This window comes from Protopterus annectens, chromosome 11.part0 (assembly GCF_019279795.1).
Source record: "Protopterus annectens isolate FY-2018-M chromosome 11.part0, PAN1.0, whole genome shotgun sequence".
Taxonomy (NCBI): Eukaryota; Metazoa; Chordata; order Ceratodontiformes; family Protopteridae; genus Protopterus; species Protopterus annectens.
In genome coordinates this window covers 340,137,637-340,153,820 of record NC_056745.1, presented here as the reverse complement: position 1 = coordinate 340,153,820, position 16,184 = coordinate 340,137,637, and the positions used below count along the sequence as shown (strand labels likewise).

General features: G+C 37.4%; 1 protein-coding gene across 3 annotated transcripts in view; it reads right to left on the bottom strand.

The window, feature by feature from the left end:
- Positions 1–16,184, bottom strand: part of NT5DC3 (5'-nucleotidase domain containing 3) — a 968,426-nt gene that overhangs the window by 416,820 nt on the left and 535,422 nt on the right. For 2 of the 3 annotated variants that reach the window (XM_044087849.1, XM_044087847.1), the window contains exons 8-9: positions 12,851–12,953; positions 61–162 (exon numbers count right to left, since the gene is read on the bottom strand). In XM_044087849.1, coding sequence (XP_043943784.1) covers positions 61–162; positions 12,851–12,953 — 205 coding nt within the window. The remainder of the gene's footprint in view (positions 1–60; positions 163–12,850; positions 12,954–16,184) is intronic. The other variant, XM_044087848.1, reaches the window with a different exon arrangement.

Sequence of the window (16,184 nt, the reverse complement as noted above, 5' to 3'; positions counted from 1 at the left end):
GTTTACTCTCAAGTATAAATATAAAAAATGTGGTATGTAGTTGTTTGCATCTACACTTACTTCCGCCTGTCATTGAAAAAACTGGGTTTTTCAGCCTGTACAATAACAACATCAAACAATTCTCTCCAATCTTTTCCAACAATAAATTTCATTCCCTTGTCACTGTAAAACAAATACAAGTCCAGGAATAAAATTTTCTGAAATGATCAGCATTGTAAAACCTTTACATTTTATAAGATATTACTATTAATTACATATAAACTAATAATTTGATGTGCACTTAAAGCACAAAGCTTATTCACATCATTTGTCACTTCTTATACATGCAAGATGATATCCTCACTGTTATGAATTTTCCACAGTATGGGGACAGAGAGCTGTCATATCACCAAAACACTGCAAAGGAAGAAGGGAAGGAATGGAATAGATTGTTGCTTAATAAATCCATACTAGAGAATTGTAAACAGGGGAAGAATCTCAGTATGGCATGGACAAATTACAAAACTTGTAAAATGAATACCGATTAGTGTTCAAAAATGTGCACACTGATTCGACAGAGGAATCAGAATGCTCATTGTAAATAGAGTATTACGGATAGGAAAAAATCCAGCTATTGCAACCTGGTGGTGCAAATGTAACTGTACACATTCCTGTAAAAATTACAGAAGCTCTCTCTAGTATCCGGAAAAGTTCCTGTTATTTTTTGCACGATGTACAGCTTGCATCTACCTTTGTACCGTATGGAGCTGTGATAGCCAGACATCCCCTATTGGTAATGCAGATGCCTACAGAAGTAAAAGAAAAAGATACACTTTATAAAAATAACAAAACCCTTCTCTGTCCAATGTGGAAAGGGTTTCTCCTATTTTTACATGCTGTACTGACTGTTTTTCCGGTTCTTTAATGGGGAGAGTTTCTTTCACATCACACATCAGTGTGCTTGTTTCAACTACAGCAACAGGTACAGCAGCTCATATTGTAAAACTGCTTATCTTTAATGGTGTACTGAGTAAGCACTGGCAAGTACACAACCGACACATAGGCAGCGTTATCTGTTGGATATCCACTGACAGTGAAAATGCAGGACACTACATTCTGATTATACTATGACATGATTCAAAAAACATAAGGCTTTTCTTTCTTAAATAATGTATTTGTGTAATAGCAATAATCCAATCACACTCATGAACAAACCATGCCAACCATGGATAAATTCTTGGTCACCCACACCAGCCTACGAATTGCTGTTGAAGTACATGAAAGCATCCCAAATTCATGGACAAAGGAATGCTTACAGATGTGCATGATACACCCTATACTGATCAATTACATTACAGTGACCATGAAACAGTGGCAAACCACTTTGCAGTTGAGCCATGACAAAGGAAAAATGACTATCCCAGAGATAAAAATACAAAGGGGATAACCTGGGGTGATTATCACGGCTCCTGATTGTCTTGCCCTTAACCCATTACACTGTTAACTTAATAGATTGAGCTATGGTTACAATTTGGATTCCAGAAAACATCCTTGTTTAAAGACTTCTCATCTAATTTTTGTTGATAACTTAAACCTGTATAGTTCACCAGATGAGTTGAAAGGACAACTACAAATGGTTAAAACTTTCTCAGATGAAATAAGAATGACATTTGGTGTTGATAAATGTGTAGCAGAAGATGTTGAAAACAGAAAGCTGCCGCACCAAGAAAGTATAAACCTGGGACAGGAATGTGATATAAAGGAACATGAACAGGAGGGAGTGTACAAATATTTGAGAGCAGATGAATGATCAGCAATAAAACGTGCATATGAACAAATGAGAATAGAGCTCAGTAAAGAAGACTATAATTAATATTGAAAAAAATGCTTTGTGATCATAGGATCATCCATTACCAACAGTTCACAAAAAGATGCAAGAAAACCAGATATAGTAGTCCATGAAAAAAGACAAAAATAGCATTTATTATTGAAACTGCTACACCCAGTGATTACAGTGTCCTCTGTACAAAAACAGAGTGAGAGAGACACAAGAAGTAATAAAATATCAGGATTTGCATGCAGAAATGAGAGCAACATTGACCATTCCAACAGTAGCAGGAACATCAGATCTAATAAAAAAAGACTTTACAATCATACTTACATAGGCTACCAATACATGTCAGCCTACAGCAGTGATTTTCAACCAGTGTGCCACGAGAGGTCTATAGGTGTGCCGCAAATTTTTTTTAAAACAAATGAATTAAAGACTTCTTTAAACTTTAAAGAAGGTTTTAATTAGTTTGTTTTAAAAAAGTTACCCCCCTGTTCTGTGAAAGTAAGGTGAAAACTATCAACCTCTGTTTGGGGAAGTGGTCCATCCACTGCTCTTATTGGTGAATCTGCATGTCAATCCCGCTGTTGGGTGTGCACGCTGAGTTCCCTCACGTGGATAGAGAAGGGAGGTTATAAAGAGCCCTAAGGTGAGCACGACAATACTGTGAGTTATTTTAATAGTTTTACTGTACTTTAAACACACAAATCTGTTTGATAGTTTCCTGATCAGCAACAGTTTTTAAATGTTATTGCCGACTTTAGTTGTAGGCAAAATAAAGGACTTGAAGTAGCACGCATTTTAAGTAAAATAATAGTAGTAATTGCAGTGATTGCCATTGCTCATTCAATGAAATCCACCAGTTTTTCTTTTCTTCTCAAGAAGAGACAGTGATTTTTCAAGGAGTCGGAACAACATTTTGAGGTAAAAGTAAGAGTTGTCCCTGAAAGTCAAGGACAGTCTGGAGGTAGTCTCCACGGAGCTCATTTTCATGGTGGTTTAAATAAAGTGGCATCATAACTTTTTCCAGAGCTTTCATTGTGTGACTAAGTAAAATTGTAAGACTTGTTTTATGTTTTATATGCTTCCGAACAATTCTGACTGTATTGTTTTGGGCTTGTTTGCGTCACTTGTACGGCATGGGTGAAATGGAATTTGGCGTTTCCAGTGTGTGGGCAAACAGCACTTTCACTGAGGCTCAGAAAGCTGTTCGGCTTGCATTACAAAAACAACAAATGGCACATTTGTCGGCTACTTAGAATGCAAATGTTGTATTTGTGGATGAACATTTTGAAGCTGGCAACAGTCTCAGTTCTGAGCATAATATTCGAAGTGAGCAAATTAATGAGTCTGTTCACAGACTGAAATAAAGACTTATAGTACTAATGGGTTTTATTACATTTTAGACACGTTCTTGGCACTTCTGCCTGCTAGTTGTCTTGTCTATATGACTGTCCTTAATCTTAAGACCACATGCTCTTACAAAGCAGATGTTTAGGAGACCACATAAAACATAGCTATGCAACCTAGAAAAATTAGTGGGAAAATTTGCCACCTCTCTGTTTGAGGCCATTCTGGTTATCCCAAGAGTAAATTTACTGGTACACAACCAGTTGTACAGGCATAAACTGGAAGATGCTAATGTGTTACATTGCCTGAAATTCAAGGAAAACTTGTTCCATAGGTAGAGGATTCAGTGGGTGAGGGACTAGAGGTCATGTTTATCTTACTATGAAGGTTGAGATCTTTGGAACAAGTATTAAATGTAAGTAAAAAAGAGGAAAATATGTTTTTATTCAATAAAAGTTATACCTATTTTTTATCAGATCGGCAAAAATATATTAATAATATATATTTTTTTGGTGTGCCGCAAGATTTTTGTAACTAGTTTGTGTGCCCTGAGATGAAAAAGATTGAAAATCGCTGCCTTATATGAAATACAGAAGGAGACAATTCCAGGCTCATTGCAGGTGCTGAGAAGAGCACTTCTGGCTAACATCAAAGATTGAAACAATGCTAATTTCATGAACTCTTACATCCTTACTTGGGAATGTGGTCCATTCCTGTTATGGTGTTAGAAAACCAAGACACTTGGAGAAATTAGACCAAAGAAAGGATTGGAACCCCTGGAAAAAAAATCTACTTAATTAAAAACTGTGTAGAAAGAATGATGGATCCCTAACTGCGAGGAACAGTTTCAGATCAACTTCTGTCTCTGTTATAGTTTAGAAGTCCAGCTGAAATTTAATACATTTGGAATGAAATAACTTTTGCTGTTTTTTTTTTTAATCTTGAAATTACAGAAGCTCTGAACTATGCTGTGTGCTTCAAACCACACAGGGTAAGCTGTTTTATCAGTAAAAAAGTGTTCCTTGTTATGGACTTGGCGTTTATTTAATGTAAATCAATAAAGTATCTAAAAACATGCAGTATGTTAAATTAAACAGAATACAGAATCTGATGGTGGATAAGGACCAATTGGTCCATCTAGTTTGTCCACTTCTCACCAACTGGATAAGCAGTACATCCTGCTTAACTGATAGGACTTATCTTTCCCCTACTTATAAGAATTGACTTGCATCTGTTACACATCTTAAATTATTTTAGTCTTTTGTGATCCTTCTATCCATTCAGGAACACTACTCCAGCAAAGCATCACACTCTGTGTAAAACAATTATCTCCAGACACGGAGCTGTTCCTCTTGTTCCTTCAAATGGTATTGTTTTTGTACCTTCCTTCTCTAAAATGTGGCAGCCACTTGGATGTAATGTAGTCTTATAAGGCAATCAAATGTTTCTATCAACCCTAACCAAACTTCCCTCCAAGATTATATGCAACTTCTTTGTTCACATTCCTTTCCTTATGTAGTCTCTGCTGCAGCCAAGGCACCATTTCTGCTGTCTGATTACAATTTAAATGGTCAACACCACAGTGCCAAGTCCCATAATGTGGAGACTGTATAGCCAAAAATGCAGACTCCTATACCAAGTCTCGAGATTGTCATTTCTCAAAATATTTCCTTTTCCCCAAAGTATTGTGGTCTTGGAGCTGGTATATATAAGTTTGTGGAAGGGGGCATCTGTCCCCCCCAAAAAGATGTTTTACATTGAACAATGGTCAATATTCACTCTTCTCCTGCATTTCAGGCCTTTCTTTCTGGTATGTCGAGAGTCAGCATTTCAAGTACTGACATTTTAATAGGGGGCCCTGCTGCCTTCTCAACTACCTGTATATAATATATGGCCTTAAAATGGTATGGTCCTGTAACTTCCATCAATCACATGTGATCCTACCAAATTTCTGTACAGAGGGATAATATGTTTTTTCATTTCTTTTCTTCTGTTGGTTCCTTTCATTATGCATACCAGTATTTTATCACACTACTTTGTTACTCTTTAATATTTTCTTGCTTAGGTTTACGGCATGTTCTCATTGATGATGCTAGTATTTCCCTTTCATTTATGAAATTATTCCTGGCTTCTTGCTTCAAATGTACATTACTCTGCATTTTATACTGAATTTAATCTGCAGATTTAGTCTAGCCTTCCCATCCTGCTAAGTCTCATCCCTCCTACATCTTACTGTGTTATCAGTCATGCTGAATAGCACTGTGTCACTGACAAAACCTATACAATTTTTTTTCCTCACAGAAAGAGACTTCCTACAGTATCACTAATACAGACATTGAAAGTTACTGATCTCAGTACTGATGCATGTCACCCCACCAACAGGCATCATATTACATGAGTGAATTCCTGTTATTACACCCATTTGTGCACTAACACACTGCCATTGTTTTAAGCCAGCACTAGTGACGTAGAGGGATAAAGCTCTGACTATAACTTAGGTACCATGAGCTTGATTAGCAGCTCTTGACTGAGCTGACAGGGGGAATGAATTTTCCCATTCTGGGGAATGAAGGAAAAGTAAGCACAGGTTGTAAATAGCCCTTTGGAGGAAGAGGTAGGTGCATGACTTGGGGTAGGTGCCTGGTGCACCAAGCTACCAGTGTGAAGTAGTTTTCATTGAACAAGTACACAGGAACAAACACTTGGATAAGGAAAGGCAATGTGGTCCACCCAGCATGATGTGAGTTGCATATCTCCCCATTCAGGGAAGACTTTAGGCTAATAAGTTAAAAATAAAAATATTCATATTTCCAGGATGCCAGCGAAGATACGGGCAGCCCTCATGGCTGTCCGAATTATGTCTCCCACTGAAGTCTCTTATCCCAGTGTAGGGGAAACAGCCTCACCACTAATAAATGAGTGGACTGGAATCCAAGCAGAGGAGGCTCGAAATTTGATGATCAACAGGCATGAGGGTAAAAAGTGTATAAAAAATGAAGAAAAAATCTCAGCCATTGTTTAAAACTACACTACTATCCTAAAACTCTGTATAATTACTTCTAATCAGATCACTAACTTATTCTGTGATACTGTGTTAAAAAGCCATAGACCAGGTAGATGGTTATCATCAATCCATTTTTAATACTCATATTATTCCATCAAAGTACTTTGCTATATTTATTTATTTATTTAATATGCATAAACTGAACTCTTGCCTATTAAAAAAAAAACTAATAACCACACTAATGCAAACGTAGAAAGTGCAATTACTTTTGCTTCTTGGTATCTCCTACGTTAGGCTTAATTAGATTTTTTGATACAATCCTCATGACCTTCCAATAGTAAATCCATGATACCTTTGGTCTAATACCCCACTGCTTCTAGACATTTAAAAATGATTTCCTTCAGTAAGGATTCCATGATTTTCTCTATCCATGAAGTCAAACTCACTGGTCAAAAGTCCACAATTTCTCTCACGCTCCTGTGCTTGTAAAAAGGAACCACTCGTAATTCTTTCATCCTTCGAGAACTTCCTCCCACAACTTACTAATGAGCCTAGTTATTGGTGTTAACAGTTCTTTACTCAGATCTTGAAGAAATATAGGATGGGTTCCACTGAGCTACATGGCTTGGTGAAACTGTATAATTAGAGTTGTTTCAAGGGACACTTCTGTGAAAGGACCATCATCAGTTCCTTAATCCTGGTCTTCTCAAATGGACAGATGAAGTTAATCTTTTCCTTCTGCCTTGATGAAAGATTAATTTATTTCAGCACTTCAGTCAGACTACATTCATATGATGGGTGTGCTAAGGAAAAAGAAAGGTCACCATACAACTAGCAAGCAGAATAATCACAAACACTGAAGTACTACCCACAATGCCACTTCAAAAAATTTAGTTAATCACGCACAACTCCATTAGTAATATATGCATACAAAATTTAAACAGGGGGTTCAAGTGATATGTCATTTCCATTAACAACTGTCTAAAAATTTAGTGTATAATACTTTTAGAAATGCTTACTGGCAATATGGTCTGTTAGCTAACTTAAAGGCAAACAGCCCAAAAGTGACCGACTTGCTCAAAGATTGTTTCAGAAGTGGTGACTGCGAAAGGACTGCCTTGTTCCATACAGTTTCACTTGGCTTGGCTGCACTATGTATTTGGCATGTACCTAACCAGGAAGGCATTTGCAACAGCTTAAGAGACCACAGAGGTTACTCACAAAAAGAATACTAGAAGTAAACAAGCTCTATGTGGACTATCTTAAAGCCCTATCCCTGTACTCGGTCTCCTACCAACTGCTGTGCAGCAATCTATGGCTAGCCTACATGGCATCCATGATCTCACACTGATGGATTTGTTGCACATCGGCAAAACAAATAGCATCAGAAATACACATTTTAAGCACCTAAACCTTGTCTGTGACATATACAGGACATGTTGGAGGGAAAGGTATGTGTCTCAAAGATTACCCCTTCTCTGGCACAGGCTTCCCATCCATGTGAAGCAAAGCTTATCCTTAAACCTATTCAAACAAAACATGGACTAACGGGAAATCACAAATTTACCCCTGGTTTGGTACCTGTGTCCCTAATGGACATGGGTAACCTCTGTAAGCTTGATGTGTACAAGCTTATATTGCAACCATAAAATCCCTTGGGATGCTGACAAATGCCAGCAATATTTTGTCAAATTTAGGGTAAGCCTGGCTAGGCTAAAAATGGATCTTGGATTGATAGCCTATTAACCACCTATGAGCTATGTTCTCTACTTTACCCCCAATCCCATTCACCCCCTTACATAATTTCCTTTATACTTTATTATCTACTTCACCATTTCAAACACCAACAGCATCTGCCCATACCCTTTACCTCAGGTCCATTTTAGACTTTTTATCCTGTAAACTTCAATACTGTTTACACCTCCGGAACTTCCCTTCCTCCTTCTCATTAGCATTGCCCATATTTTTCCCCCATACACTTCTTGTTTCACTTCCTCTTGTTCATGTAAACTTTACAGACATTTTCATCATAGTTGTTCTCCAATTATATCTATAACCCCACTTGTTCGGCCCATCTTCAGAACTATTAATTTTCATAGTTGTTAGTTATTTGTGCAATTGTTCACTCTTATAAATCCCTTTTGCTAAGCCCTTCTACAGACTAATACATATTTTTGGCCTGTTTCTCATAAAACTTGCAGTTTTCTAGCAAATCACTGAAGATTGAAGTCCTAAATAATGACATACATTTCAGATTTAGACTTCATATCCTTTAGAAAATGTATGCTAGCACAAATCCTGTTATTCTATCAACTTGCTAAGTTTCTAAGAGCAATATTTAAAATGTGTCCTTACTTTTGGACCTTTGGCTTTGCCCAGATTTCTTGAGTTGAGTTTAAATACTTGGGATCAACAATTCAGATTAATGGTGAGTGTAGAAGAGAGGTGAAGAACAGACTACAGGCAGGGTGGAGTAGGTGGAGATGAGTGTCAGGAGTGATTTGTAACAGACAGGTCCCAGTAAGAGTGAAAAGGAAGGTCTACAAGAGGGTAGTGAGACCAACTATGTTATACAGGTTGGAGAAGGTGGCATAGACAAAAAGACAGGAGTCAGAGCTGGACGTGGCAGAGTTAAAGATGTTAAGATTTGAACTGGGTTTGACAAGGATGGACAGGATTAGGAATCAGTATATCAGAGAGTCAGCTCAGTTTGGACGGTTTGGAGATAAAGCCAGAGAGCCGAGATTGCATTGGTTTGGACATGTACTGAGGAGGGATGCTGGGTTCATTGAGAAAAGGATGCTAAGGATGGAGCTGCCAGGTAACAGAAAAACAGGAAGGCCTAAGATAAGGTTTCTGGATGTGGTGAGAGAGGATACGCAGGTAGTTGGTGTGACACAGGAAGATGCAGAGGACAGGAAGAAATGGAAACAGATCATCCGCTGTTGTAACCCCTAATAGGAAGAGCCGAATGAAAAAGAAGCTCTGTCCAGATTTCTTGCAGTAAGAGGTTAAGAGGTTTGGTATGGTAGACAATCTCGATAAAAGAGCCTACTTACAGTGATGCAATTACTTAATTATGATTTCTCTGGCAAATTAAGGAAGTAAATTGTAATAAAATGAATATCTACAGGCCTCAATAGTATATAGTGCCAATGGTGATTTGTGTTTACAATACAGGACTCTGTTTCAATGCATTCCAAGATCTGGCAATTGTTTCAACTCCTGTGATCAATCAGGCACATCTATGTACTAACCTACACTAACTGCACTATGTTTTGTGCCTAGCAATGACCCTGAATTTACCATGTTATAGTAAAAAAAAACTTTTCTGTAGTGATACCCTACCTCAATTCCATTAATGTGTGCTACTGTGTCTTTTAACAGGAACAGTTATGTATCTTGCAGAAGTACTTACATTTTACTTCCAGACATAAGAATGACTAGCCAAAGAAGTAAATATGTAAAGCAAAATCAGTTTTCTTACTGTTACTCATAAAAATGCAAAGTTTATTTAAGTTTTTTTTAAATCTTAGGTTTAGCATAAAAAAAAATAGTGGCACCCTGTGTTGCAGCGGCTGCTTCAGATCCCTACAAAAAAGTGCATTTTCCATCAGAAATAACAGAAAGAACAGGTTTAAGGGCAAGAAATGAAGGTATGATTAACTACAATTCTGAGAATCTTCTGGAAATCCTAACTCATATCTCACTGTGCTGCATGTGTGATGAACTGCTAGCAGAGGGGCCTGTAAATTCAAACACACTCTAGGCACTCTTGCAGCTTGGAATCTTAGTGGAACATGGTAAAAACTGCAGAAACCTGTTAAACCTGTCTAACCAGTTGACAATCAGACACGGTAAGAATATTAAAAGGAAAAGATGTGAATGATCAAGAAAGAGAGGCTCTAGAGCAGGAATTAAGGCCAGACTGAAAATAAATCCTACATAGGCCTACAGTTCCTTCCATGCTGCTGGAAATGTATGCTCACTGGAGGGCAAGATGGACACCTTAAGGATGGATCTTTCCACAGAATCTAAGGTGAGAAATAGTTGTTTACTTGTGTTCCCTGAAAATTGGCTGAACTCCAGTATAAATGTCAATACAATATAAGTGCAGGGGATGTCATTACTTTGTGCTGACAGAAATAAGTCTCTCGGTGGAAAATCTCATGGAAGGGGTGTCTGTGTGTATATCAACAACAACTGGTGTACAAACTGTGAAATAATCACCTCTCATTGCTCAGAGAATATGGAGTTCATGTCACTAAAATGCAGACCCTTCTACTTGCCTAGGGAATTCAATGGAGTGAGCATAACAGCTGTTTTCACCCCCTAGTGCTAATACAAATGTGGCATTGAACATGCTGTATCCGTCAATAAATGACCTCCAGAGTAAGAACCCTGAGTTTGCCCATATAATTGCAGGTGATTTCAATCAAGCTGACTTGAAATCCATATTACTCCATTACCATCAACGTGTGAACTTTGCAACAATAAGGGTGAACACTCTGGATAAGATGTGCCGAAATGTAAAACTGGCCTACAAAGCAGTGCTTGATCCACATTTGGGAAACTCAGACCACATGGCCATCATGCTGCTTTGTACATACACACCACTGCTGAGGCAAACCTACAACCCTCATTTGTATGTGTCTCAGAGCTTGTTTTACACTATATTAAGGACTTAAAACAGCTACAGCCAAAAATTAGCTAAGTTGCAAGACTTTGCTCATAAGTATCCTTTGAAGTCCAAGATGTTTCTGAGGCATAGATGTCTTTTATGGCATTATACGTTCTATCCTTTCTTTGTTATATTGCAAAAAAGTCACTCTTTTACACACCTGAATCTTAGTTAATGACAGAGTAAAAGGAAGGAACTAAAAAGTAATTCTATTCCCCAGTTTATTTTGTAGTGCATGGAACACTGTGATTACACTCCAAAACTGGAAAAATATAAATCTTAAATGCACTTCTATAGTGCAAGACCTGATTGTAACAGTGTTTCCAAAGGTGTGCAACATTTGTCAGTAGCGTACCTTGCATGGGGCAAAAGGGGAAACTGCCCTGGGCGCAAAGTGTTGGTGGGGCACCCTCAGCCAATCCCAATCTCTCTCTCTCTATAATGCAATACCTGCTTTTAAAAGGCAGTATTGCATTTGTGGTCAAACCTGAGAACTGTAATGCTCTGTGTGTGGTTTACACTATAGCAACTGCTTGCTACAGTTTAAAAGCAAAACAAATATCTTTTTTTTTAAGTAAAAGCTGAGCTCTGTAGCACTTCATGCAGACAGGGTATAAAGTGTAGCAACTGCTTCCTCCTTTTGTAGAAAGCAGTTTGCTACAGTTTACTTTTTTCTTTCTTTTTTTTTTTTTTGTTCTTCATTGAAAGAGTTGGGTAAGGCATGACTATCTGTAATAAGCCAATCACTACAATGTAGTGATTGACTTAATACAGTAAGGTGCCTTTTTGTATTTTTTTTGTTTTTTTTTGAGGGACAGTGGTTTATGGTACCGGCACAAGGTGGTAGTTGGGCCAGCTACGTTTCTGACATTTGTTACACACCTCTAAGCACTATTGCAGTCCGGAATCAGGGAAGGGATGTTCATTTACTCTCAAATGTCCCTGAATTTCTTTCCTCATACATCTGTGGAAGTTTGCAGACTGCAGGTAACTTATTTAAATTATGTCAGTATTTAAAAACTGTGCCTAACTTTTTCCTGCAATTATAGTTTTTTGCTGTCTACAGGACAGCAATTACTAAATACTTGATTGGCTTTCAAAGCCAGCAAAACATTTCAGCTTTTTTTTTTCTGTAACTGGTAGTACATGGAGTAGATAAAACTCCCTGCACTACAAGTTTATGAATGGGTCTCCCTGATCATAACTAGTTTTTATGTATTCTTGACATGGATGCCAAGATTCTCCATATCTCGAACACATAGTAACATGTTTATGATCAGAGACCCGATCCTACCATCTATACATTTTTGGGAAGAGGGTTGAATATTGTAGGAAATTATCAGTTGCATTTGTTTTTTAACTAATGTCATGTTTTTTTTTTCTCTCCTTACTATGCTGTTCTGTAATTCTACAGCAAACTATTATAAACTTTCTATTTCTTAAGTCTGGATATTTTTTGAGGCACAGATGTCTTCTGGTATTATATGTTTTTCTCTTTTATGTTTTTCTGCAACCCCATCAGCTAGGTGCACTGATGCTGTTTCTCTTCATCTGTGCAACAGAGGCAATGGAAAATAGTTTCACAGCTCTCTGTCTTTTTTATAGAATCTGTGGAGGTCCTGGCATCAGCAGGACTAACTGCCCATATAAGACTGTCAGCAGTACTTGACAGGGTAAACTACAGATTTCTCAGTGTCTACGATATGTCATACAGGTGGAGACAAATTTCCCTGTGAAGTATGTGAGAAGATAAGCTTAAAAAAAGTGGGTGGGCTTTCCCTTTTATAAAGTACAAGAGGCTTCTGACACCTACACAATACCAGTGCCATGTTGTAAGAAGAAAAACAACCTAAAGGTTCCATTAAACCCTACGAAAAGGTGGAGTTTTCCTTTAAATATTTTTACTAGAACATTAATATGCATAGTAATAACAATTAAGATGACAATGCAATGAAAAATCATGTCAAATCTTGTTTTATAAACCTCAGACTGGTGAATTACTTACACAAAGCTGATAGGACTGTTCGTTATCAGAAACATCTTCTTGCCATGGTTCGCCAGTTTTCCTAATACTGCGCAGGTCTGATCACCATATCGTATGTATTTTTCTAAGTACAACAAAACATAAGAGGTAAATGTTTTATAAAACATTGCTATATTGTAATGCTAACTCTCAACTGCTAAAAGCTTAGGTACTCCCCGATTTGAGCAAATAAAAATGAGGTGCACAGCTGGCTGTGTTTGCAGACCGAAAGAGAAGTGCAATATTTTTATACATCTCTCCTAATTGTTTCCTAATGGTATCAGCACCAGAATAAATGACTGTATAATTGTAAATCGATCTTAAACTTCTCTCTTCTTTGTAAGTTAAAAAAAAAAAATAAACAAATTCTGGTTTCATGTATGGCCTGTGCAACTGTACTATGTTATAGGCAACTGGCCAGGAAGGGTGAAGTTATCAATTCAAGAATTGTCCTGGTCAAACAATACCTATTTCTTAAAACTCTTAATATAATAGCTAACAAAAAAAAACTACTCAAACACTTGGGATATAGTGTTTCATTGAAAATCCAGTTACCCTTTTAAAATGCTCTTTTTTGTTTTTTACTTTATCATATTAATAAGATGTGTTAATGAACCATAGGGAGAGTAAATGTTTCTTTCCTACTCACTGAGTTTTTTATTTTTTAGTGATGTTTTTTAAACAATAACAGAATCTTATAAACAGCAGCAGCAATGAAAAACAACAATTTTCTACAAAAAACAAAGAAACAATATTTTAGACCTGGCATTAGGAACCAAGGTGTACTATCTTGTCTATTGAAGGGTAAACCTAAATTGGTACACTGTTAAAAGTAAACATTTTATTGTGAGGCACATTTGGTTCTTAGGTCCTCCCTCAGGTTTGTAACTTAGCTTCCTCTACATGGTTGCAGCAAAACAGTGTTTCACAGCTACTGAAATAAGGACACTGATTTTAAAGAAAAAAAATAATTTTATTAAGCTTAAAGTCTATTCTCAAGTACATGTGGGATAGTATTCATACAGGTTCACTAGAGTAGAGCAAAATTTTCTGCTCAGTTTGGCAGAGTGCACTTCTCAGCAAAAAATGAGATTAAGACACATGTCCAATTAGCACGGTGCTGAATGTCACTCATCCGGTCAGGATAAAACAGACTAATAGTTGCGTGTTCAGTTCAAGCAGCTTTATTACTTACAAACACATGATGACTGAGGCTTAGTAACTTAAATAAACATAAAGAAACTGACTACTGCACTTATACATGTAAACACTCTGGCTGTTCACTCAAATTGGCACTGCTGCCTGTGCATGCTCTCTATTTATACGCACGTGGCCTCACTTTGAAATGCTTCTTAAAGTCACAACAAATGCTCTCTTCTACACTGAATACCCAAAATACTCTTGAGATCCTCATTGAGTCGCCTATATGAGTAGTTCAAACAACTGTGGCAGGTGTACCACAGATCAAAATGTACCTATAGCTATGTTGCTACAATCTGTTCTGCTCAGGAATCAGCACACTTCTGTGTGCTGCAGGTTCCCTGGGTAAGTAAATGGTGCAATAAGGTTAGCAGCTGCATGCAGCTACACTGCTCTGCTCAGAAGTTGAGTAGTACAGGCTTCTATGAACCATCATCATGCTGCACAACTTCTGAGGCTGTGATGCACATTGACTTAATTTACATAAGTCAAGCCCATAGAGTTCAGCATTAGTACACATCTCAAAAATATGGAAATAAACTGCTCAGTTGCGAACCCTCATTCTCAAATGCACCATGGTTTTCTGAACTGCATCCCCCTTTACGTACTATACAAGTCTTCTTTGCGGGCCTCACATAATATGCAAAGCATCAATTAGTACCTCCCTTTGTTCTGAACTCCCACCTTCATAATAATTAATTCAGCTGTTTCTATAAGGCTATGCCTTGAAGTTTCTCAAATGCATGACTTTATAATCACCTCATCCAATCACACTCTTATTAAACCCACCTCAGAAACCAAGCTACTACATATCATTCTAAATGATAACTTAAAATTTGCCAAACATACATCTCATGTCATCAAAAAGGCCCATATTAAATTAGGTTCCCTTTACAGAATAAAACCTTTCTTAAACTCTTCCAGACAAGGTATTGCCAGGACCTACCTACTATCCAATTTACTACTTCCCTACATTTACTAACCTAAAAAAAAATCAGACTTAAGCAAACTTGAATCATGCTACCATAACATAGCCAGATGTGCTGCTAACCTGCCCCACATAACCCATCATTGTCTTGCTCTGAAGCAACTCAAATGGCTAGAGCTGCCCAACCTACTAATCCTAAACCAACTTACCATAGCCCATTCCATAGTTTACCAACCCGACAAATGTCCACCCCTACAGGACCTAATACAAACCCACCTCAATAGCAGGACTCTACGATCCTCAAAAAAAAAATTACTTCTTGAAGTTACAAAATCCAACAGCAGCTTTGGAGACTCACTATATTCTATGTAACTAAATCATGGAATTCCACCTCCCCCCCCCCCAGAACATACTAAACTCAGCAAACCTAACACACTTTAAAAAAAACTGCTAAAGTCCCACCTAAACAACAACTGGTTATGCTACTGCTCCTCACCAAGCTGGATCCATTTTTCCCCTCTTCATCCTCTCTCTTCCTATTCTCCACTTTCACTATATCTCTATGCTTACTGAATACCTTACTTACTCCCATCCTCACCCTCTCGCTCCCTACTCTCCACTTTCAATACATCTATATTTGCTTACTGATCCCATGTGATTATAAGTATAATAACATTAAGCAAAACAATTTACAGTACCAAACAGGTATATCTGAGACACTACTGCACTAAATACTAAGCTGTTGTATCTCTTGAGACACTACTCCACTGCATGATTTCTTGATACTAATTGTAACTGTCAAAATATGTGTAACTAAGTGATCTTGTTAGCTTTATTACTAACTTGAAATGGGATAATATGTCATTATGTGATTTATTACTATAATTTCTCGGACTGTTTCACTACTGTTTAAAATACTGACTGTTATGTTATGTGTAGCTTTTCTCCCCGGGCCTCTGCTGAAAATGGGCAAATTTGCCCAGTCGGACTTCCCTAGTACACAAATGTTAAATAAATAAATAAATAAATACTAAGCCACACACAGATGTTCTACTACTTTTGCTGTTTCTATGAAAATCTAAACTTCATATTAAAATTAATAAAGCATTTTAAGGTGTTTGGACTTCATATTTTACTTACTACATCAGCTTTAGAATACACTGAAGTTTAGAGTAAACATCAAGGGAG